Source organism: Aphelocoma coerulescens, chromosome 5, assembly GCF_041296385.1.
Source record: "Aphelocoma coerulescens isolate FSJ_1873_10779 chromosome 5, UR_Acoe_1.0, whole genome shotgun sequence".
Lineage (NCBI taxonomy): Eukaryota > Metazoa > Chordata > Aves > Passeriformes > Corvidae > Aphelocoma > Aphelocoma coerulescens.
The window spans coordinates 30126795-30152619 of record NC_091019.1 but is presented as its reverse complement, the minus strand read 5'-3'; the positions used below and the strand labels follow the sequence as shown (position 1 = coordinate 30152619).

General features: G+C 40.0%; 1 protein-coding gene across 1 annotated transcript in view; it reads left to right on the top strand.

Moving 5' to 3' along the window:
• Positions 1-25825, top strand: part of SPTBN5 (spectrin beta, non-erythrocytic 5) — a 91257-nt gene that overhangs the window by 43959 nt on the left and 21473 nt on the right. Inside the window, exons 34-46 of the mRNA XM_069015975.1 lie at positions 7048-7152; positions 8176-8361; positions 12381-12536; positions 13172-13363; positions 13985-14080; positions 16780-16898; positions 17542-17656; positions 18320-18433; positions 19701-19822; positions 20458-20620; positions 22483-22671; positions 23452-23529; positions 24967-25139. Coding sequence (XP_068872076.1) covers positions 7048-7152; positions 8176-8361; positions 12381-12536; positions 13172-13363; positions 13985-14080; positions 16780-16898; positions 17542-17656; positions 18320-18433; positions 19701-19822; positions 20458-20620; positions 22483-22671; positions 23452-23529; positions 24967-25139 — 1808 coding nt within the window. The remainder of the gene's footprint in view (positions 1-7047; positions 7153-8175; positions 8362-12380; positions 12537-13171; positions 13364-13984; positions 14081-16779; positions 16899-17541; positions 17657-18319; positions 18434-19700; positions 19823-20457; positions 20621-22482; positions 22672-23451; positions 23530-24966; positions 25140-25825) is intronic.

Sequence of the window (25825 nt, the reverse complement as noted above, 5' to 3'; positions counted from 1 at the left end):
GGTTTTGGGAGCACTATTCACTGTGTCAGTCCTGATGAGACATCCACATATTCCAGTGCTTGCAAGGATCCTTGGGGCCATGGATATGAGAGGTCTGGCACTCAGTCAACATCTGCATCCTACAAGCAATATTCAAAAAGAGAAAAAAGTGTTCGTCGTGTTTCTCCCAGAAAAAGTGATCCCTTGAAGCTTGCTCTATCTTTGCCCTCAGATGTTCTTCCCTGCAAAGCTCCATCAAGCTGGACATCACGCCTAGACGTTGATCTGTCTGCTATTCCAGCTGCTTCTATGCTCCACAGCAAAAATCTGCATGCATCCCTGGACCCCTGTGATTCACTGCCATCCCGACAAGGCTCTAGCCAACGCAGTGTCCAAATGTCAGACCTCCACACTTCAATGAAGCTTTACATTTCAACATGCAGCTTGACGATAAAGCCTTTTCGAGCAGGTTCCCATGGAAGCAGTCACGCTCATTCAAGTCTGCTCATGCCACAATTAAACAAGGTGCCTGAAACTCACTCTGGTCTTCCAACACGATCCCAGAAACCAAAACAAGGTTTCCCTTCAGGTGGGTCTCCAGCCCTTCAAATCACAAGATTTCATGTGACTTCCTCGAAGTATCCTGGCCTTCCCCAGCAGACTTTATCCAGAGATATATGGCTGTCCCCAGCTGTACTGACTGGAAGAGAAAATTCAATTAGTGGAAATGAGGTCATGAGCAAGGATTTAAGTCCAGAGCTGATTGTCTTTCAGAATTATCCCTCATCTAGGCCAGAGTTTAGGAAGACTCCATGTGACAGTCTAACACCTGCTCACCACAAGGTTTCCAAAATCACCCTGATACTTGCCACACCTTGGACTGCTATGCCTATCCACGTGGTAAGAGAATTTAGAAGAAGCCCAAATTCAACAGTCTTTATCAAAACACGTGATTCAGATAGAGCTGGTCCACCCTTTCACCCTGTGGAGATTGGGGCTGGCCTCTCTCTATCAGTGAACCCAGTTTGCTGCTCAGGATTGCTTTCTAGCCATTGGACAAGATCTGGTTTGAGACCTTCCCAGGAAGCATGCACTGTGAAAAGTGTTTGCCCTGACAACCTTGTGACAAACGTACCAGCTCACACCACAGCTTCAACTCACAGAGATGCAGAGGGTCCAGGGTGTCCATCTATCGCCGTCAACATTGCATCCTTTGGATCTGGGAGGAGAGTGGTGAAGATTTGCATTCCATTCTAGGAACATTTGCAAACAGAAAATCCAAGTTGTGTTTAATCAAGTCATGTGGATTTCTTTTTGCGTGCATCCTGCCATGTTCCAGCTCCCTAGAGATGACTAGGAGACAATGAGAAAACTACTTGTGTTCTGCTGTGTCCAAGGCTGCAGCTACAGCTTGATCCATCCTGAGTGAAAATAAGGACTCTGCTCTGATCAAGCACTTAACAAGAGTTTCATTTTAACCATTAGAATGCTGCTGTTAACACAGCCTGCAAGTGCTTGCGGAGTTTGCATGATTGGCCATAGTGCTCAGCACTTTGAAGATTCAAGACTTCAGAGCCAAAAACTGCTTTTCTCCTCTGCTAGGTTGGACTTGATGATCTCAAAGGTCTTTTCCAACCTAGTCAATTCTGTAGTCAGTCTGGGACCTGGAAAAAAATCCTCAGTGTAGTTTTTCTTAGTTCTTTTCTGTTTCACTGTTTTCATTTTCCTACTTGTCAAATTATGCTATATTTCTAAATGATTAATTCCTGGTTTTGTAACTTTAGAAGTAAGGCTTGTTTTCAAAAGCCGAAGTATTTAAGTGTGTAGGAAGACATCACTTTTTTCCCCTCTTAGGAAAGGAGAGGTACCACCCTTTCCTGAGGGAAACAAAGGGAACTTAATGTCCACAGCACATTCAAATTTGGATATCCCAGCAAAGTTTCTAGCAGTGAAACTATGGGGAGTTTCAGAGGAATTTAGTCTGCTTTCAGACAAATGTTTCAAAAGTAAATATTTAAATTATGATGTTGTATGGATGTAAGATTCTTGTCTAACACTTAATACTTACAGGGTAGGGATCAAGACTGTGAATTTTGAAGGAGGAAATAGGTGTGAGGAAGGAACCATAGCAGTTACTGGGAAAACACCAGTTTCATCTCTGTGTTTTTTCCATATACATTTCCAATATGGGATAACTGTATTCTTATGCCAAGGAGAAGCATGCAGTGGGGAGAGGGAAGGAAATTGTAAATATATTCAACATTAGAATTTTGCATATAGATGGTGAGGACAGATGCCAATAATACATGTCAGTATGATAGAAAAAAAATGTATTTTTTCTTTTTATAAACAACTTCAGTGTGTTTTATTCCTCTTGTGGTTGTAGTATGATACCTTCTTATAACTTTTACTGATATGAAGCATAGTAAAACATTTTTGTGACCCTTGTATAGTCATGGTATCAAGAACATTTACTTACTTTGCTAAAGCAAATTTCTGATTATTTTCATTAATTCTTTTTAGTATTTACTTTTATCAGAATTAAGTAAAATCAAACCTTATTCTTCTCTGTCTTGCCAGATAGTTTGGACTTGATTACATGCTTTAAGTTTTTAAAACTGGGAATAATTCAGGCTTTTAGTACATGGTTAGAGCAGAAAAATTTTTTGTGGAGTTCCAGCAATCTCAGCAGCAAGTCCATGGCAGGAAGTGAGGGGCAAAATCTGTGGAGCTTGTTATACTGTGAAGAGCAAAGGCAGAACAAGGAAGTGGATTTGCACAAATATATTTTATTTTAGAGAAAAAAAACTTGCTCTTCTTGGAATACAAATTTCTTTTGGGGCTGTGTCATTTTCCAGTGAGAATAAATGCGAGGTTGTGGCATCCAGAGAGCATAGTTATGATAATGACTAAAATGTTTCATTCAGTATTTCTCCAAAAGCTAGAATTGGCAGATGCTGTCACATACCTGTGTATATAGTATTGGTTTATTTTAAATGGTTTTTTTAATTGGACTTTGCTTTTAATTCTGCATTAACTTGTATGAAAGAGGTCTTTCTGGCAAAAACTATGCAATTAACTCAGAAATAGGGAAAAAACTCCAGTTCAGTAGGGTTAAAACCTCTGTTTCCATGCTTTAAATTGTTAATAACTTGAAAATGTATTCCAGAAAATCTCAGAAATCTCAAAAACCATTTTGTGGTTTCAAGCATCTTTGGAAGTCTTCACTTAAAAATGAATCTGTTCTATAGTGAGCCACCAAGTCTTTTGTGCTTTTTGTGGCTGAATATTAAATTTCCAATGATGGGCCATGATTCCTAATAGAAACAATCTTGAAAGAAAGCTTATACCTGCTGTATGCTGTGGGAGACCCTGGTCTGTTACCTGAGGAGAGCTATGCAGTGTTTTGCATTTGAAATCAATGTGTCTCATTCAAAGCAGGAGTCAGGAGGCCTGTCTAAATATATGCCAAAAAGTGATGTAACTGGTGACAGGCCAGCATTGTGGCATGGGAGCCAATTTTTATTCTGCTTTCAGACTGGTATAACAAATGCTTACATGAAAAAATTGTTGTGGTTCTGATTATAGCAATGGCTGTCATAAGATTTCTGTGTAAAAGACAAATGGAAATTTTTTACCTCAGCAGCTCTCCAGGCAGGAGCACTGTTGGTGCTACAGGGGCTGCTCTCCTCTGAGCACATTGCCATTGCCTCACCTGCAATGTATGCAGCCACTTCCCTTTTGCAGCAATTTGCTTTCTGAGCACCAGTTTTCCTACTCAGTGTCGAAACTTCGGTTGCCAAGAGCATTTGCACTGACTTCTACTTGGAGGACTTGGTCCAAAGCTTTCAGTAGCCAGGAGGACTTTTTCCCACTGCCGTAACATCCGAAGGAATTGAGCTTTGAATGCCCAGTGTCATTTGTGCTCAGTGGATTTCAGCGGGAGCAAGGCACTGAGCTCTCCAGTGGCAGCTGCTTGTGAGTCACCACCCCACGCCCCTGCTCTCAGATGTCTCTGTTCTCTTTCTCTAGGGAAAATAATCTCTTTACCAGTAGATGTCCCTTGCCTTTTTCTTCCATCAGAGATATATGAGCAGGAAAACAAATAGCTGACCCTTTCTTTCAGGTATCAGTTTCACTGCTAACAGTTACTAAACAAAAGTCCTGGAGGTAATTCCTTTTTGACCAGAAATGGTAGATAAACCACAAAATATATCAAGAAGCTACAGTATTTTTAAAGCTGTGTTTAAAAGAGATGCGGCATGTGGCTGTATGCCTCTGTACCCCAGAGAGCAGTGGGCTAGATTAAGCTAACTTTTTATTTCTGTGTTAACAGCAGCAGTGTAAATATAGATGGTAATTATAAGTGTTTTAATAAAGCATTACAGTAGACAGACCTGGAGCCCACACATTTTTCTTCAAAAGAGAAACTAAATCCAATAACACTCTAAAAATATATATCTCTCATAATTGCATACACTTGATGAGTAGGATAGATCAAAGGATTAAAGTTTGAATGACAGAGTATCTGCCTTCTGGTGGGGGTTGTGGATAACACAGAGGCATAGCAGAGGCATTAATCTATTTCTTTAGACATTCTGGTGATTTATGGGCCGGACTTACTATAAACTTAGGCCTTTTGTACAGTGGCCTTTCTCTCTTCTTGACAGTGATGACTGTGATCGGAATGGATTAGCATAGAGCAGTTTGAAAATCTGGCCTGGGCATGATATTTATCTGTGCATTTTTCTGTATATGCAAAATATTCACACCCCAAAAATGGGCCAGAACATCAGATCAAGTCTGGCTGTCAGTCCTTTTATCCACAGCCACCAAGAAGGGTTTAGAGGTGGCAGCAGTAAAAAATTCCATCAAGCAGCTGAAGATCAAAGCATCAAAGCAAGGTAGTGACTGAAATGAGGGTCTGTCCAAGGCAATCAGGGCAGGATCAGTGCAGCTCAATGCAGCTCAGGAGGCACGGATGTCCAGGGCTGAGCCTCAGAGAGATTCCCACATGGGAGCAGGGGTCCATCCAGGACCTGTTAGTGCAGTCAGATCCTGACAAGTAGGTGTGGATTACCCTGCACATGGGCTTACACTTGGAAAGCCTCTCCTGCAGAAGATGCCCTGTGGGGTTAAACAGTTGTCCAATACTTCTGTGCAGAAATGAATATCATGACTGGTTTTCTGAAGTAGTTGCCAAAGAATATCTTTTCCCTCTTACAGAAAATACTCTGTAAGACTGCTACAGGACTGTGATGTTTTTCAAAGCAAGAGTGATCTCTCCAGATGTTTTTTTTCCTGTGCACATCTAGGGCTTAAAGGCAGAGATTTATCCATGTCCTTTACTAGCCCTTTTCCAAAACATTTAGCAGTTGTGTTGTTTCACTGATTCTGTTCTGTTTCTTTCCTGCCTCTTAATTCTTTCACACTATATCATTGATCTCAAATTCTTCTTCCATCTGTGTTAATTGCACTTTACCCAGGCAAAGTTACTGATTGAAATTTCTCATCCTTGTCCAAATACTTGTGGTTCCATGAGCTCACAAAACGGACAACACATTACACACTGCTAATAAATACAGTCCCTCACAGCAATGTGATTTCCCAAACTCTGTCCAGCCATAGTCTCTGCAGTGTGAACCTTATCCATGGGTCTTCTTTGCTCATGTCCCATCAGAGCCTATAACTGGGGATTTTATCCTTCTGTTGTCTCATCACTGAAAAAGAAAAGAGCCTGTGGGCAATTACATCCAATGAAAAAGAATAAATTCCTGCCAACCTGCAGAAAAGCATAGTTTTTTCTTGTTAATAGATTACTATATTCTTTTGCCTTTGGTAAAACTGAGTATAACAGAATCTATGGGACAAGTAATTGGGCAGTCATTTTCCTTAACACCAGAACAGAGTAAGGGAACATTGCAATGCCTTTGAGATGTGTATGAATTAGTTGGAAAATGTGCACACTTGCACAGTGTTAAAAGGTGCAGAGGTCAAATTCCTTAAAACTGCATTTGTTATTTTAGACTAAAATGTTTCTGCATCAGAGATTGGCAGAACAGACAGTAAACAAAATTAGTGCAGACAAGCTGGAATGATGGCCTGGAAAATGACAGATGTAATGCACTTGGTACAGGTACAAGCTATGACATTTTTTCAGGAACAATCAGCTGCATAAATACAGGATAGGGACAAGCTGGTCTGACAGCAGTTCTTCTGAAAAGTTTCTGGAGGCTCATAGTAGACTGCAAGGTGAACTTGAGTTCATGGTATTGCATAAAAGACAAGTATTATATACAGGCACATGCTTAAGATTGCAGCTTGGAAGGCATTCTGCTGTCTTCACAACCTTCACTCTGGCAGCCTTATTGCTTATTGCCACTGGTTACATCAAGTCTCAAAATAAGTGGAAATGGAGAAAACCCAGAGGGGAGCAATAATTGGAATCAAAAAGGCACAGCTGTTGTGGAGTGATGGATCAGATCACTGTCATTTTAACCTAGAGAAGACAGAAATCCCAGTATGCAAAAATCTACAAACATGTACAAGGCTGAAGCAAACATAAAGGGAATGATCTCCTGAGTGTGATGAAGAGGGCAGTATATAACAAGGTGTACTGATATCTAGCCTGAAAATGCATGGCTATTTAGAAAATCCTGCTAATGGCTGAGGTAATAAAGCATTGAAATAAGTTGCTCAGGCAGGCTGCAAAGTGTCTGTTATGGGAACTCTTCCAGGAAGGAATCATATGGATATCTGTCAGACATGACAGTGATCTTGCCTGGGATTACAAGGATAGCTTAAACCTCTGGAATTCACTGCCTTGTGACTTAATGATTGTGATAAGGACTGTCAGGTCACTTTCCTTAGCTAGACCTCTTAATGCTTATCTTTCTTGCTCAAGACCATGGACTTCTACTAATTAATTTCCAGTTTCGGTTGTCTCCTGTTCCTTTTTCCCCCTCTCAAGTGCACTCCCAGCAGCGGAGTTAATACCTCTTCTCCTATTCATGAATCAAGATTATGGGATAATCGACTCACTGAGAAAAATAATAATTTTTTTAATAGGTTTATTTGAAAAGCAGTGACCTCGGAAGGTCTGTAGATGAAGTAGAGCAACTGATAAGGAAACATGAGGCTTTTGAGAAGCTTCTGGCATCACAGGATGAGAAGGTAAAAACATCAACAACTAATATTCTGCCAGCTATAATCCTATGAGATAAAATTATATATATACTTTTTTCTTTTTAATATGGTAACACATTGACTTGGTGACTGGCATGAAATGCCTGATATGCCTGATATGCTTGAACCAAAGATAAAGTGGGGAAACTTAGGGAAATATAAGATGCAGAGCACTGGAGAACAGTCAAAACACTCCATGCCCAAGTCCTGTCTGTATTGCCTTGCAAGAGATAGGAAAACCACTCAGCAAGCAGAATAGTGGGACTTAGAAGAAGAAATATTTAAAGCAGGCCATATTGTGTTATGGATATCAGAAATTTCTGCTTTATCAATTTAAAAAATAGTGACTTTTAAAGCAAGTAAAATAGAGTAAGTATTTTACAAAATGAAGCAGATATTTTTGACATTAAAAAAAATTGTCAAAGTACTTAAATATGCATTTGGTATACAATGGTTGTACCGAATGGGCAGCCTCTCTGCACCTTTGGAATAGAGACTGAATTGCCCACCTGTATGTAAAGGAATCTGCCTGGCTGGTGGCCACTGCTCTAACTCACCCAGGCTAGGGCTAAACTTGAACCTGGGACTGTGCCTGGGTTCCCCAGAAGGAATCAACTCCCAGAACACCTGCCAGCTCTCTGCCAGACTGATTGCTCATTTTGAGAGCTACATTCCAACATTTGGTTTCCAGAAAGTAATAAAATCTGAGCACTTGTGGATGTCATGCTTGCTCCATGACTCATTGCACTGGGTAATCAGTGGCATAGGGATTCCTGGAGCTACAACTTTGATTCATTTATGTAGCCAGGATGCACCATAAAGTCCAATGATAGTAATGTCATAGGTGTAACATAGTACAGGGTGAGGGGGAATGCTGGTTAACTTGTCCCTGCTGTTCTTGGTTCGTTACAGAAAAAAGGAGAATGTTTTGTCTATGGAAAGGAGCTTGATTTTGTTTCTTTGACATCACTTGGAAGCATAAAAGTAATTTCAGATCTCTTGCCTCCTCAGATGATATCTCTTCAAGAACAGGCAAGCAGGTTGGAAAAGGCTGATGGACTGGAAGGGCAAAAGATTCAGCGCAAACTGAATGTCATTTATGAGAGGAAGCGTCAGATCAAGGATCTGTCCCAGAGCAGGAGAGAGAAGCTGCAGACTGCCCTTCTTCTGGCACTTTTCTACCAAAACTTGGAAGAGGTAAGAGGGTTTTAGACTGGGATGGGGATGTAAAGCAGAGGAACCGCCTACCTCTATTGGATGAAGTGCTCACTCTTGCCAGACATTATTAGGTGGATGTATGATCTACTCTGGTACGGCAACGCCTGCCACACTCATGCAAAACGATGCTCCAGTGCCATTCCTGTTACTGTACTATTGTTGTGGCATTGTGCCCATTACAGACACTTTACTCATCAAAAGCTCTACCAAAATAAAACAGTTGAAAGGAAAACTGCAAGCTACTACGTATTTTTCTTTTGGTGGTAAAGAAAATATATTTCTAATCAGGGTGAATACAAAGCAGAAAGTATTATGGCCTGGGCAGCAAACTTTATTAGTGGATGTTCACTGAAGGCCTTCAAAACACTGCTGTGGCTTAGCATAGCTCTTGAGCTCCTGTGGCCTGGCCTGTGCAGAACATGCTGGTCTCTGTTCTGGCCTTAGTCCTGTAACTGAGTAGCTCTGCTCTGTCACTACTGCTGGAAAGACAAACTAGGTCAGCCTTTCAAAGGGCAGCACCACATGTGTGACTGAGAACTGTGCTGGCATAAACAAGAGCACACAGACCCAGGGGCACATTTTCAAACACTCTTGCTGGTGTGGTATCCACCCCTTCTGCTGCTGGGTCCCATGGAATGTCCTCAATGGTTTAAGAAAAATCTGCAGGTGTCGGTCACCTCCCAGCCCATGAAAAAGACACGTGTCCTGACACAGGTCAGATTATGGTTGTCACCAAAGGAGAATGAATGCCTGTAGTGCAACGGCTGCTGATGGCCAAATATTTCTATTTTCCTTTTTTTTTAATGTTTGGGACTCCTCACCACTCCCAAATAGTCAGACATTTAAATAGCCTCTTCTTTTTCTTTTTTTTATCTTTTTCTTTTTCCTTTTCTTTTTCTTTTTCTTAACTTCATCAGAAATTATTTATACACCCAAACATTAATTTGTATTATTTGTTTATACTTTTACTATCACATGACAGAAAAGTAATGAAAATGCACCAGTCCACCTTTTGGACTAGCAGAGGGGAGTGGATGGACTGGATGGTGCATTGCACAGGGCTTATAATTTCAAAAGAGAAGTGTATCTCTGACAGAAAATTCACAGGACTGCTAAAATCCTCTTGGTAGAGAAATTGTCAGTGTCCTTCTAGAAATACATTCAACCCATTAGGTAGGAATACTTATACATTTCTTTCCATCTCTCTGTAATTGTCAAATCAGTGCTTGGGCTGGTGTCCCCCTTCATTCTTGAATCACACACTAAGAGCAGAAGATTTGGCCCTGCATAGTGAGGAACATTTCCCTATTCTCATCCACTTTCTCCACATAAATTCAGCCAAGAGTTCTTTGGGGAGTTTTTGCTCTCAAGTCATGTGCTCATTTACCTCACCAATTTAGAGTCATTGCCTGCTGCTGTAGAATGTGAAGGTCACCAAGGAATTAAAAACCAAAAATCTTACAGTAATATCTTTCTTTCTCTTTGTTGCATAGGATGGAATGTTTAATTTGATTTTAATTATATTCTAGGTGTGTACAAGTTCATGTGTGAGAATGGTTCCCACAGGAATGTTAGATTCAGAGATGAGTTTTGAGTTCAATTGTGAAATCAATTAGGTCATTGCTTATTCTTACTTATTCAGAGAACAAGACCTATAGCTCAGGTCCCACTACCCTGAAAACTCTCTATCCTGCAAGCATGTTAAGTAATTTCTATTGATATAACAGAAATTTTTGTGTCAGCAGAAATCAGTGATCCCTGTCATCATTAAAATTCTCCTAGTTGCTCTCTAGAAGCATGGAGAACTACACACATCAGTACAATGACCCACAATGATTAACTCAGGAGATCACACACAGTTTACAAAATAAGACTCACCCTTCTAGAGTAGAAATATGGTGCTTTTGTCTGACTCACAGAAGTGAGACAGACTTACAGACTACCCTATTGCCAAGAAGTCTGTAGCTCAGTGTTAATGTGGAAGGCAAATGTGCAAGTTGCTACTTAAAAATATGTGTATTTGAACTGTTGTAGGGAATATTATAAAGTTAAAAGTTTTGACTTCTAAAGCTGGCTCTGAGTTTTAACACTGACTCTGAAACTTGCTCATCATAGTAGTAGAACTTCCTTTCCCTTCCACCCTGTACATAAGAATAAAAAACCATTCATACCTTTATCTTAGGGGAGTGAGAGAGAGAATTAGTTGTTATCTCTAGATGTCTGGAGCAGGCACATCCCTTTATATGCTTTACATACTTCTGTCATTAAAAATCAGTTTAATTTACAAACAGTTTGTGCTCAAGAGGTTACAGTAACTCATAGTTTGAAAATGTAAGTTTCTAAATTGGTAGTGCCTACATTTTTTATGATTCCCACAGAAATAAGCCTGGTCTTGTGCCTATACTGAGCATAACACTAGTCTTACTGTTGTCTTCAATGAAGTGAAAATGCCTGTCCAGACAACCATTAAATCTTTCCATAGAAAGATCTTGGGAAAACAGATCAGCTTTGCTTCACATCTGAATGTGGGCACGAGGCCAGCACAAGGATCCCTCACTCTCTAGAGCCATCTTAGACAAGACTTAAAATAAACCAAGCCACTAAGAGTGCAGATGTTCAGTCTGTCATTAAAGCCACTGCTTCTAATTAAAAAGTAGGAGAGAAATTGACCTTAAAGTGGCTTTATCCTGGGGATTGGTTTGTTTGTCATTCTGACTGTATGGATGAGCCTCCCATTCAAATGAAGAGTCACTTAAGTGACATTGAAGCACTAATGTGTGGCTGGGAACGGGAGAAGGCCATCAAGGAGGGTGTTGGAAATGAAAGCAGCAGATAACAGTGTGTAGTCCTGGGCAAGTTTGACACGGCCTGAGTCTCTGTGCATTGGAGGGAAACAGTTTCTGGAGAGCATGCTGCTAGTGAAAGCTATTTCTGTTATTGTTTATAGAATCTCAGCAGCTGAAACAACATTTCAAATCATTAATTAACAGAGAAAATCCTCCAGCTGACAAGTCTGGTGTGCATGTAGTGCACAGTTCCACAAGGACAGCCAAGATATTTTGAAACTAATAAAGCTGCCCTTCAATTTGCAGCTCTTATGTTGTCAAAACATTACATTACTTCAGTGCTCTGAGGACAACAGGATCAGTTACAACATTATGTCAAGGGTTCAATTCCCAGTGTTTTGATGGATAGAAAATATTTCCTTCAGTGCTAAGGGCTAAAGTGCAGCAGAACTTAAAGAAAATTGTGGAAAACTTGCTGTCCTATTCTTCATTTTATTCTGCATAATTTTAAATCCCCTAAAAAATAATTTTCTAAGAGAAACACATAACTTTTGCTTTGTTAGTGCTCATAAATCATCTGCTTTTCTGAATCTGATATTCCTGACCAGACCATTTTGAATTCTACGAAGTATAAAAGCAAATACAGTTGTATTTCCTTTCAAATAATCTGACTAGTGCTTGGGCCCCCTCAGTAAATCTATATTTGCTTTGCATTTTCCATTTACACCTCACAACACCACTGATATGAGGAAATGTTAGTGCTGTTTTATAGGTGAGGCACTGAGCTCTAAAGAATCTTTACCCAGTTTGCAGGTAGGTCAGTGGCAGAGATACCAGATGAAACTCAGCGCCCTAAACCCTCAGACTCAGTGGTCATAATCTCATTTTAAATGTGTACTGAGTTAAGCCTCAAGGATTCTCTGTATACAATCTAGAAGTTTGTATAATCTGTTTATGCCTTGTGAAAAAATCTGAGGAATTCAAGGAACTTTTCATTACTCCAGTGGTCAGATAAAAATTAGTTTCTCTCCTACCTGCTTTTAACAAAGTAGAATAAGTTCAGAAACTGAAGAGCCACCTCAGCTGCCACCTCCCACTCAATCTATCCAGCCCAGGCACAGACACTTGCACAGAATAGTGACATATCCTGGGAGGAGGCCCCAGGCTCCCAGGTAGTAGTTGTGCTGACTTGGATGTCTCTCACTGCTGCAGGCAGAAGATTGGATCAGTGAACGCATGCAGAAGCTGGAGGATCCTTCCATACAAGACCCCAGCAATCTGCAGGACAAGATGAAGCTGCTGCAGAAACATCAGGTCTTTGAGGCAGAGATTCTAGCAAATGAAGAAATCATCACAGCTGTTAATAAGGTAACCCTCTCACTCTGTCAGTGTTTTTAGAGGTTATTACTGCTCATCTAAAGAAGGACAGATTGATGAAATGTAAAGGAAGAGTAGCTTCGTCATCACTTTTGCATCAATTTTCCTACTTGTGTGACAAGAACACAGTTGCTTTGCCATGGAAATGTAACACTGTTAATTTACAACAGGGAGATACTTTTAATTGCTCCATCCAGGCAGCTTCCATCTTTCCTTATAGCCTAAATAGGAAAAAATACACTGACTTATTCCTTGCCTGACGTGATTACTCCCACAAAAGGCAAATAGGATTTCATGCCCAATTTGTGAACATTCTTGTTGGAACTTGGTGAATCATATAGCTAAAGGGCACAGTCATGTGTAATACTTGGTGTTCCCATTCCATGAATACCTATCTTGGCAGGGAAATATTAAAATCCCAGTGTTCTATGATTCTAAATTCCCTCCAGATATAAAGCTTTCCAGCTGGCTTTATCATTTGGGTGATAAGAATTTATATCAGTAATCTATTGTTCAGTCCAGGTTAGGAAGGTGAAAGAGTCCTCCTAGGAAGGTCATGCAACATGGTAATCCCATTAAAAATTAGTGGCAACTTTAATTTCTAATTTCTTCCTCTGCATGTGAAGAAAGGAGAAGCCCTGGTATCAAAAGGCCACCCAAAATCAGGAGAGATCCGTCGCCAAGTCCGTGTGCTTCAGGAGCACTGGGAGAAGTTGAAGAGAGCCGTAGCTGCTCGTGGAAAGATGCTGGAGGACAGTCGGGACTTCCTAGAATTTCTCCAGAAGGTGGACCAGGTGGAAGCCTGGATCAGGGAGAAGGCAAGTGGATTTTAGTATTTAACCCAAGCAGCACACTAAAGACTTGCTATTCAGCAAAGACATTCTGAAAAATGTGTCATCTTCCAGGGCATTTGCTTAGTGATTTTTGCCTGGAAGAATCATGACATGTTCTACAAACAATATGAAAGGAATGATTTAGCAAATTCTGTGGAGTCTCTCCATACCAGAGTCAGATGGGCAGTATTAGCCCAGCTTCTCATGTGAACTGTGCACATGAACAGTTTGTGATTATTTGTGGCCATCTCATGTGTCTCTACTGAGACAGAGAAATGAAAGCAGATTAGAATGGAAGACACTTGATGAATTTGGCAACTGGCTTTCACCGTCATTGTATATCAATTCTGAAAGTTTCTCTTTCTAGGAGTGAAGGAAGAATCACTTTTATTCAGAGGTTGCTTCCATGGCCAGGAGTAAATCAAAAAGGGAGTTAGGACCAAGCCTCATAAATATTTAAAGATCAGAAGAGACTATTTCAGAAGCTGTAGGTTGGTGATTTAAAGACACATCATAGAACTTATTGTATCAGGATAAGCACTGAGAGTTGCTGTGTTCTTGTACTCTTCACCTAAATATTTGTCTGTTTCCTGCTTATTTCCCCAGGAGGTCATGATTAATGTAGGTGATGTAGGAAATGACTACGAACACTGCCTGCAACTCAAGAAAAAGCTGAATGAGTTCCGTGGAGCAACATCAGGGGTAAGAGGTGTTTTCCATGCCCATGCCTTGTGTGGCTGCAAGCAGCAGTTAATTTTCAGTTCAGTTAGCAAATACAGTTCCAGTACTCTGAGGAGGTGTAAGGTCAAAGTGATAGGAAGCATCATTACCTCAATAGTCATTTTAAAAGACAGACTTTTCACTTATTATGCCTTCTACTTTGAAGATGTCTAGGCAGAGCTGTCAGGCACTCATGACACAACCTAACATTTCAGACTGCATTAAATGGCTGGAAAACTTGCTGTGTGAGCCTGAATTTGAGCAAATTTTTTTGGTTCATGTGGTCTGCAAAGCCCCAGTGATTTCCACCCAAAAGTGGTTTAAAAATGGCTGCTTCAGCCATGCTTGTTTGAATCTGAGGACTGACCTAGACCTCCCATGAACAATCCTAAAAAAACTGTTTTCTCTATTTCCATCCTTTATTTCTCCATTTCCCTCCTCCTGAGGAACAGTCTCATTCTCATACTTCTTCATCCAAATTAAGCACATAAATCTGGGGGGGCCTTTGTTTATACAGCACACGTGGTTACTCATGAATCATAACATGAATAACCAGACGTTTAGTAAAATAGGAAAATGGCTTACACTTCGGATAACAGCCACATGACAAGACAGCTGCACACTTCACCTTTCAATGCTGAGATCTCTGACCCTCTTTCATGGTGCTGAGTCATGCCAGCTGCCTCTTCTGCCCCCAGTGAGATGTGCTAACTTAGGCACCAAACCTGGGGAACGGGGCCTCCTTGTCATGGGTTCAGCTCCCACCGTAAGACTGTGAGGCTGTATATTGAGGGGGATGCATTTGCAGCAGCCTCTTGTTCTCTCTGTGTGAACTGCTGCAGATGAGGAGTAAGAGGTCTGTGTGTCACACGGGAAAGATTACTGTGCTGATTTGCTAGTCAGGAAATTGTGAGAAAGATCTGGAAAGAGATGTGTTAGGAATCTGTGAGTGATGTTTACTCTAATGGAGTCTCTTTATCCTTTGTTTGCCTGCTACCTCATTGTTGATTCTTGTTAGGGCAGCTCCTTCTACTTTTGTTGCCTAATAGCAGAAGGAGACAATCCTCTTCTGTGCAAAGTAGCAGTGTAGATATGCCTGACACCAGGGAGAAAACCCTGAGCTCCCTATTCCAGAGCCCAGCAGGATTTCGTGACTGTGCATTCACACTGGATTTGTATAGAGAGCCAAGTTACTTGGCTGCAGCACCAGGGAATTAGTAAATTGAAGAGGCATTCATTGTACTCACCAGCTGACTGTGAGCTAAGGGATTGAGCAAGGGCTCTTCTACAGCTTGTACCAGCCAAAAGAAGGATGATTAATAGGGCAGAAACAACCCAGTGCTCCAGTCAGCATAAGCCTCTGAATAGGAAAGTTTTTCATAAACTAAGGTAGATCTTACATGCCACAGGAAACTCTTGGCCTCAGACACTATCAGCTTGTAGCCACCACTCCTGTAACACTCTGAACATGACTCCTGCAGATGAAAAGCTGGGACAGTTATGTAGTTATGCCCTGATAGCTGATGCTCAGTTATGCAGTGCTTCCTAGGGTGATACAAACAGGAGGAGGCAGCTTCTGGCACAGTGTGTGCATCCATCCAGTCTGGGTTTTCCCACCAGAAAAATCTGAGATCAGGGTAGGGAGCAATCATCCTGCATTGATGGCTGCTAGACTTTCTATTCATTGTGCTGCTATTATTTCCCAGGAGAGGAGACTGCAGGGTTTCTGAACAGTATCTGGCTGTCTACTGGTTTCTCTTGTTTACTTTGTGGCTGTGTATAGTAGGAAAGCACATATGGAAGCACACGTATTGGTATGGATGCAGCATGAACAAAATACACAACAGAGTGAATACTTACATTAGCAGTGTGCTGGCATCTTGCAGCTGTGCTTCTTTACACCAGTGATTGTCTCCCTGCTAAACTTGTCATTTATTTGTCCCAGAAAAATAAAGAATGTTTTTGAATCTTGGAGCAGTGTTCAGTGTTGGCCATCCGTAGTACTCCAAAAGAAAAATTATTCCACTGTAGTCCAGATTATATGGGCAATGTGCAAATATTATCCATTCCATGGTATGTGCATGGGAAGCAAGTCACCTTGAAGACTTAGCACATGTTTTAAAATGCACTGATGTTGCCTTAGAAGCAAACACAGTGGTATAGGTTGTCTGGGATTCTCAAGGCTTTGTGGATTTTGAGCCTGTTGTCTACAGTACAGAGGGCACTCCTGGACAGAAGCTCATCTAGATAAAACAGCGAGTAGGCCCAGGAGCCCAGGAGCCACAAATCACTACCTGTCTGCCAGAGGAACAATCTGCCACACACCAGCTGTTCCACAGCAGCCACCTATGTAACCAGCAATTGCACCTGTGTTTCTTCTCCAAACGAACACCTGCTGGAATATCTGGCTTAGAAATGAGTGTCTGAGGGTCTGAGGGCTCTTACCTAGACCAAGATCATTGTTGCATCTAGAGCTATTAATGTTCCTTCTTGCTTTTACTGTCTTCTCATCAGGGTCATGGTAACACCAGCAGTTGTAGTAGAGCAGACTCCATGTGTCTGAAATATTAGTGAGGTAAAACCCTTTCTTGTTGCTACTTCTGTTGTTTTTCACATCTCAGTGGAATACACAGTCACAAGCAATTTGAACATGTACCTTTGTTCCCTTTCTCACTTTACAGGAGTCGACAGTGGACGATGCTCACATCAGGGCTATCAACACCCTGGCCATGAAGCTGGAGAGACAGAACAAGGAAGAAACAAGGACAATCTATAAGCGCCGAAAGCAGCTCAATGAGAAGTGAGTATGCTTTCAAATGTTCTGTGTAAAGCAAAAGGAAGGCTGGAAAATTAGATGTCTTCAGCTGAGATAAATGGAGGAGCTGGAACATTTGTTTACTACTTTAATATCATGACTACCAAATATCAGACACTGCAGTTGTCTTTCAAGACTCCCAGAGCAGGCAGCTTAGAAGGATTTTTAATCCAGAAGTGCCAAAGTAATGTTTCTAGCCTTGGGGGCAAATACTCTGTTTCACATCACTTGGCACACAAGGTTCATGAAGCTTAGACACTTCCATCTATTCACCCAGCTGTCCTGGTGAATTGCCTAGGGCTTTTGCTGCTCCACAGCCCACTGTCTAAGAAACAAAAGCATGAAGGTATTGATGTGAGGTTATTGAGAGTTTAAGGAAACTGCGTAAGTACTTTTTAGCTTTTAACCCCCATGACATCCTGAAAACATGGAATAAATACAACCAGATAGTCTTCTCAGGCTAATGCTTTATCCCTGTGACAAACCTCCTGTTATGGGGAATTGGGGATCAATACATGAGGTAGTTCAGAAAAACCTGTGTTTTTGTTTAAATATGAGCATCATGAAACTCAGTTGCAGAAATCCTTGCCTCTGAAATACATCTCTAAAATATTATTTCCAATTAAAGGTGGAACAGTTTTCATGGTAACCTGAATGCATACAGGAAGAAGTTAGAGGGAGCCCTAGAGATTCATGCCTTAATCAGAGAAATAGATGACATCACAGAAAGAATTATGGAGAAGGTGAGTTTTCTGATTTTGATTAATTCAAAAGGAAAAATGTTCTAGCAATCTTATTCATTCAGAAAATTGAGGTAAAAATGCCTATCCTGAATTATAATTTTGATATTAACAGAATAAAAAGCTATATAAAAACTAATTATTTCATCAATGTAAGTAATTACATTGATGGCAAGTGGTACTACCTAAGGTTACAAAACTGTTGGCTTGAAATTTTTATAACTTTTAAAATATATTTCTTCATTTTATGGGATTAAATTTCTTAGGATCCTGAGGGTCAAGGGTTTTTTTTTATATTTTAATAACACACAACTGACAATTTCTGTGCCACAATTTATTGGGAAATATTTTTCTGGTTTGGGATATGAAAAACAAAAATGAAAAGAAAGATTGAGAAATGCAGGGAGGCACGCCTGTCTTTCTTTTACATGTGAATGGCCAGAGGCACCTTGAGTAGGATTATGACTGTTCAAAGAGATGTGGATTCTTGTTTCATCTCTGTAAGGGGAGCAGGCAATGTGCTCTACTGACATTTAAAAAGACAATAAGAACATTCAAAATGGCAATGCAAAGAGGTGAACGAGGAGACTCTTGGAAATAATTAAGATACAGATCCTTCTGTTTGGTGTCATCTTCACCATTTGCTCATTCTACTGCCCTCTTCAGAGTGTCTTGATACAAGCACTGGATTATGGAAAAGATGTGGAAAGCGTGGAAAACCTGATTCGAAGACATGAAGAAATGGAGAGAGAAATCAGTGTTATTAAGTCCAAAATGGAGGTAAGAAGTAGGGAAGTACAGAGGATATAAAAAAAATTTCACTTTTTCTTCTTGAAAATAGGGTGCAAAAATCATTATTACTTTTCAGATTGATTGGCAGGAATTTTCAGCAGTGCAAGAGCAGCATAAATTTCTTCTCATGACAATACCATGCTACTTAATCCTGCTTTATCTTATCAAATATTATTCTTCCTGATGCACCAAATCTAAGCAGAAAAGTCCCTTTTTAATGTTATCTGATTCTCTGGCCCTCACCTACAAGCCAGACCAGACTGTCCTGTAGATTTTGGAAAGTGTGGACTCCATCTTTCCTCCAGTTCCTGTACTGAGTTGAACCAAAATCAAAACTTTGTTTCTGTTCAGGACTTAAATGCAAGCCCCACACTGCAGTAGGTTCTTGATGCAAACATCAAACACAGAAATTTTAGGTTATAATAGCCTGCCTGATCCACTCCAGCTTTTTTTTGCATCATTTAGGACTAAACTTGAGCATTAAATATGGGTCTGAGCTCCTTTATACTTGTGTATTTTTAGTAAAAAGAAATACATTCTGTTGAATCACAGTAGTATAAATCCTATGACAACCTCTCACATTTTTTCACTGTTGGCCAGTGTTAAGCCCTTTCATGTACAAAATATGAAAAATGTTTTCTTCACAATAGTATACAAATAGTGACAATATGTGTGATACCTTCAACACTGCTACTTTGTTAGCTAATTCTCATAGGAAACGTGGGTGATTACTAGAAGGCATAAGCAAGGTTGTATGGGGGAGAGGGGCGAGGTTTGGGGCTGGGTTTTTTTGTATAGTAACTGTACTTTTTATAAGGATTAAAACCAGCCTGGCATATATTCCTTTCTGCATAATTAAAATTCTTAATTTTCATCAGCTTGATGGAATTTTGCAAGAAAGTTTTCAACTTTGAACCTGGGTTCATGAGTGTTCATTACTGTTCACCACACCGCTCATAGAAGTTAGAATCAGCACTTCATTTTCCTATCTGTTTGTCCATATTCTGCAAAGCTGTTTTCTTAATTGTAAATTAACATTTGTGCATGCAAAGCCATGCACACAGATCTTTCCTTAAATAGATGTTTTCTCACAAATGCATGTGTATTATTTTTTTCCATATTACATGTCCCTTTGTATATTTTGTTATTGTAATTTAATTACCTGTCTTTGAGAGCCAGGGTCTTAAAATGAACTATTTTTCCTGAAAGGCAAACTCAGGAATGAATATAAACCCCACTATAAATCTCTTTCCAGTCATTGGAACGGGAATCTTTCCGCCTTTCCACGAGGAATCCATCCATAAATGACAAACTGACTATGAAGCAACAGGAGATGAAAAACAACTGGCTACGACTCCAGGGGCAGGCCAAACAAAGGTGAAGACTTAGAGTGGTTTGAATATCTTTCAGGAGGAGCAAAGCTGCTCCCTGGGGTCTAGACCCTACTTGCCAGAGGTCTTTTAAAGGTTTTTAAGGATTTTGTACCAAGTTTATACAGGCAGCTAGACACCTGCATTGGAAAAAGTGCGACTCGATGCACAAAAAGTTCCACTGATGTGACTTTGGGAAAACGAATACAATGTTTTTGTGGTTTATCCCATTAAATAATGTTACTAAAATACCTTCAGACTATCAAATTAAATCTATCATAAAGCCTTTGCGAAAGACTTATTTTTGGATGGTTCTAGAAGATTTTTTTCTCAAATCTTACCAAAACAAGAAAGGCTTAATCCTGATCTGTAATCATTGCTGTAAGCAACAGCCATGAAGAAGGCTTTTTTACCTCTCTTGTACTAATGAACTGATGTAGAAAAGTTAGTAAGCATGTTGTCTCCAAGGCAGTGTGCATCTCCTGTGGTTTTGGTTAACATGAGGATTCTTAGGAACTGTAGGGGAAAGCTTGAATTTATTTCATTTGGCTTCTGTTAAGATACTTTCCTCTGCAAATGGAGAGGGAGAGGCAACTAGATAATTGTGTGTCAGATAATGCTGAACTGCACCTTGTGTGGCAGGAAGGAGAAGCTGGCAGCCTCGTATCAGCTGCAGAAGTTTAACTTGGAGATGAAGGAGATACTGGACTGGGCCCAAAACACCAGAGCTTTAATGGAAGCAGGGGGGCTGCCTAAAAGCGCAAATGAAGCCGAAAGTATGATTGAGGAGCACCAGGAGAGAAAGGCAAGTATCTTCTGTGGTTCCAGTTGAACATACTGGGAATCTTTCCCATAGGAATTAATTCCGGCAGACACAGCAGAATTTTGGTGCATACATCTGTCAGTAACATGGTGAAAAAACTGTTTGCAGTACCAGGCTGGGGCTAGAAGTCATATATACTGACAAAACTGTCTCATGGGCTGTTTGACAGCTTGTGTCTTTTCAAAAAGGCTCAGGAGCCCTATGAGTTCTCACCTGTACTGCTGTCCAAGCCAGATGGTGAAAAACAGGTTCAGTCTTACACCATGCTCACTGCTTATCTCTTTATTCAGATTGCCAAAAAAGTTAATGCCAGTTAATCCTTGCTTCGAGCTAGATTTTTTCATGAGAATTTAATTTACCTGAGAAGAAAATAAGAACAGCCGTTTGTTTCACACAGCAAAGTAAATTACCACTGAATGCTACACATTCAGTTCTGAAACACTTCATATCCCAGTAATAATTACTTTACTAATGTTTTGGTGGCTAATTTGGCTAATACTTTTGGGTTTTTTTCTAAAAGGAGTGATATTTTAATTAACATTAGGAAAAAAGTCAGTATTTTACTTTTTCCCAAGAATCACTGTTGAGCAACATTCTCTTTGCAATTAAGTTACTTCTAAAAACCATGAATTATTGCTAATACCCAGTGCTTTGTGGGTCCCATTACTAGCACAAACAGTTTGTAGATTCTGATTAGTTTTCTAAACCTGAATTTAGTATGAAGTACCTGAAATCCCCTCCTTCTTTAGAGTCATCCATTTTAACAATAATTTCTCATACCACAGACTTAACGTTTTTGCTAATAATTCTTTGTCATATTAGAAATATCACAAACCACTGATGTAGTGTGCTCCAAATTTAAATGGTAGCAAGGTCTAAGTCTTTAATATCTGTTAGTCAAGGAGCCCAAATGCCCCTAAGGAGACAGTCACAGAGAAAAGAAGGAATTCAGGCATTATATTCTTATGTTGACTAAATTACAGACAAGACAAGAAGGAGGGGTTTTTTATTCAGGTTAGTGGCTCAAACCAAAGTCCTTAAGAGAGACTACAGCTGAACGAAATATGCTAATATGAATTTTTTAAAAAATTGTATTACTGTTTTATAGCTGTGTTACCTATGATTGGGCAACAACACCACCCCAAAAATCCCTAAAAGCAGCAGTTCTAACTTCAGAAATAGAATAATACATGCCCTGGTGCTCAGTGTAGTCTATGAGTTAACACACGGCATTATTTCAGTACATAGTTATTTTCATTTTCAAATTGCATACATTAGAAATTCCACATTCAGTTTGGAGGGGTCATAATTGCTTGTTATACTTTCACCTTCAGGATTCAGTATAGGGGTATAACTCATTCCTCAGAACAGCTCCAAAAGTTAAATGTGTTTTCTTTTAACAGGACAAAATAAAGTAAAATCATGTCTTTAATGTAAAAATCTGATGCCAGCTTATTTGTCAGGAGAGGAAAAATTCTAGGCACTGTTTCTTGAAAGAACCATTTTTATGTAGGAAGACTGGGGGTAGGGGTCTTCTGTGATATTATGGATGTTAGAAATTGTGTTCATTTATATCTCAGCATTTTTAATCTGTTTCTAGCTAAATCCCAATTTCCATTTGTAAGAAAACAGCTGTTCATAGACCAGTAAAGTCATTTATTGTTTACGCTTATCTTCTCTTAGGCAATTGTATGCTCTTCCAGTAACATAGTTCAAAGATGAATGATTTTCCATAAAAACACTAGTGCCAGAAAGTTACAGCAGAACTCTTCCCCTTAAGGCTTGTATTCTGAATAACTGGCTTTTCATAAACCCTTGACATCAACCTTAGTAATATATTTTAGGAGGAGATTGAAACCCGAGTGGAAAGATTCAATGCTCTCAGTGACTATGGTAAAGAACTTGCCAATGCTGGTCACTATGCAACCCCTGAGATTCACCAGTCCCTCTCCAGACTACAGCAAGCCTGGGCTGAACTGATCCAAGCATGGAAAGAGCAATATATAAAATTGTTTCAGGCACAAGATTTACAGGTGAGTAAAAAGACATTCAAGAGAGAATGCACATGCCACTGACAGTTTTTCTTGATATAAATAGCAAATTTATGAGATGGTAGGATGAAAGATGTGCTAATAATACCCAGTGTTTAATCTACATTTCACTGTTTTCTGGAAGGCATGCTGAGCACCAAGCACATTCAGTGGTGACAGGTCTTTGAGAAATTTTACCTCTACAAATCATAGAAATTTCTGTGGAATATGTGCTCATTTGTTTTTCAAAGACTGTAAAACTTAACAAAATTCAGTCAAACTCTCATACATCTGGAAAAAGACACATACTTATAACGCAACATCACTACTCTTCCAAATTCTATAACCTTCCCAAAAAAACATGGAACCAGACAAGTATTTAAAAAAAAAAAAAGAAGAAACATTTAGCATGGACAGAATAATGTATTTTTTCCTGGCTTTTTTTTTTCCTAATAAAAGAACTATTTTGGCTGCAGTTTTCCAGAAATACTTCCCTGAAACAGTCATCTCACTTTAAAAATTTCTGCTCAGAGATTCTACAAAGGAGAATGTCAAATACTTTAAATGAGAGCTGGGCTACTAATCCCATCTAAAACCATCATATACATGAGAACGTAAATCTTATGGTATGGGCAGTTTCTTTATGTATTACATCAATTTTTAAAATAGCCGTGAAAGTTTGGGTTTTTTAGTGTCGTCTGCTGAAGTCAGATTAGCTTCTATTTTACAGCATTTCAGCATATGTTCATGTTTGTGACTGTTGGGTTTTCTTCCCCTATACAGAAATTCTATGGCTACGTGGAACAGATTGAGAGCTGGCTCAGCAGCAAAGAGGCTTTCCTAGCTAATGAGGACTTAGGGGTATGTGCTCTGAGAAATTACAATTTTCTCTGCCATCAGTCTGGAGGAGAGGGGTCTGTGAAGTACAATGACGTGCTCTGAATTTTCCTGCGCTCTTTCTCCTTCTGAAGTTACTGCCCTGCTGTGTTGGTAGTTTAGGGTCAGATTTCTTTCCTTGATACTTTTCACAGGATGGGAATCTCAGTCCTAAGAGTAATGAAACAATCCAGCTACTCTGATTATAGACGAAAATGAGACTGCATAGACACATAGAACCCTAGAATGGTTTGGATTGGAAGGGACCTGAAAGATCATCCAGTTCCACCCCCCCTGCCATGGGTGGGGACACCTCCCACTAGCCCAGGTTGCTCAATGCTCCGTTCAGCCTGACTTGTCTCACCTGACCCAGATACCTTTGCCAGCAGTGTGCAAGTCATCACTGCTCTCACTGCTGGCATAGCCAGTGTAGCTTAAATTACCTACCACAAATATCAGTAACGCCGCAATAACTGAGGCTGCAGATTGATGCCGGGGTTGCAAAAGCTGTGCAGGATGCTGGATATACATTCAGACACTTAGCTCACCCTACACCTCGTGTAGGTAGTGCTACTAAATTAGTTGTGTCTGCAGGAGCTACAATGCTATCTCAGAGTTCAGTGTATTTACAGCCCCTTCATTACAGTATATGAGACTTAGGAGGACTCACCCAATCTCATTTAGCTCAGCAATGTGCAGAAAATGCTCTGTGAGTAATTTCCCATCCGATGACTCATGTAAGCACATAGAAGTTTAGATTTTTTTCTGACACCTTTGATGTGAGCTTTATTGCTTCCTTCAGAATAGTGGAGAAGCAGAGTTTACTGCAGTAACAACATTTTGACACCACTGATTCTATAATTAAAGCGCAGAGGGGTGCTGAAAAGAGAACTCTGAGTCATTAAACTTGGGATTCACAAACATTACAAGAAGTGTTTCTCTCCAGATTAACTGTAATGTCAGACTTCAGTTCTCAGATTCAAATCTGGATCTGAGCTCTTCCAAATTCCGTGAGTTGAAACTGAGACTCTAATTTTAACCTCTTTCTGTGACATATTTGTTCTCTTAACTCTGATTTCAGTTTGGCATCCCACATTTGCTTTCAACATGGCATCTGTCTTAAGACTGATTTAAAATTAGGTGCTGATGTTTTAATTCTTGAGAAGTTATGCGTTCTATGCAGCACAACAACAAGCATGAGCAGCTAAGCATCCAGCACGGAAATAATGGCCTCAGACCTTGCATGGAACATTATTTAGGTCCCAAGTGTCAGATCAATGCAAATCAATTCCAAAGAACAATAAATTTTCTTGACAGCTAATTTGCAAATGTGGGGTAAATGCCATTTACTTCCTGGATTATCAGTGGTTTGGATGGAAAAACTCTGACTGAAAGCAGCTTCCCTTTGTGAATTCTATCTAGGACTCAGTGTCTAGTGTGGAGAGCCTGCAGAGGAAACACGCACAGTTTGAAAAAGCCCTGGAAGCTCAAATGGAGAAAATCAATGAGATGGCTTCATTTGCTCAGCAGCTAACACAGAACAAGCATTATGACTCAGAAAATATCAGCAACAGATGCCAGGCTGTTCTGAGGAGGTGAAGTCAAACCCTTCCCATGCCAGCCACCAATCTCTTCTGCAATGAGACCCTTCTCATGTTATCTTTAAATGATTTAAGAGAACTATAAGCTGGTTTGCATTTGCTCAACTTCATGCTTTGCACGGTGTCTTCCCAAATTGGCCATATTTCATTAGGAGGCTTCCAAAATGCAATTAAGTGGAGGGGGAGAAGGATACAGAAAAAGGCAAAAAAATTCTCTGTAATTCTGTATTCTGGCCTGGCCTTAGGGACAGTGCTGCAAACAGAAGGCCTGCCATGCCATTAAATACCTCATTATCATTAAATACCTCATTATCATTAAATACCATCAAGAAAGGTCATTGGCTAGACAACCACTTTTCTGTGCTCCAATGTGGTTGATCTTTAAGCCCCAGTCAAATTATCCATTAGAGCATTTGCAAATTTTCTGATCAGATCTTGCCCTTTCGTGTGAATTACTTTATTCCTGCTAGCAATTTGCATATTGTTCATCTTAAACAAGCTCTGACAGTAAAAGCAGTTGTATTCACTGCTGTGGTAGATGAAAAGAGCTAGGTAAATGTTATGAAAAGAGACTGGAGATCCCTTATGATTTAAGTGAGCATACTGATTTATTAATATGATCTAATTTGATATGATTTATTAATATCTCACACCTGCATTAATACAAATAAAGTGCTGCA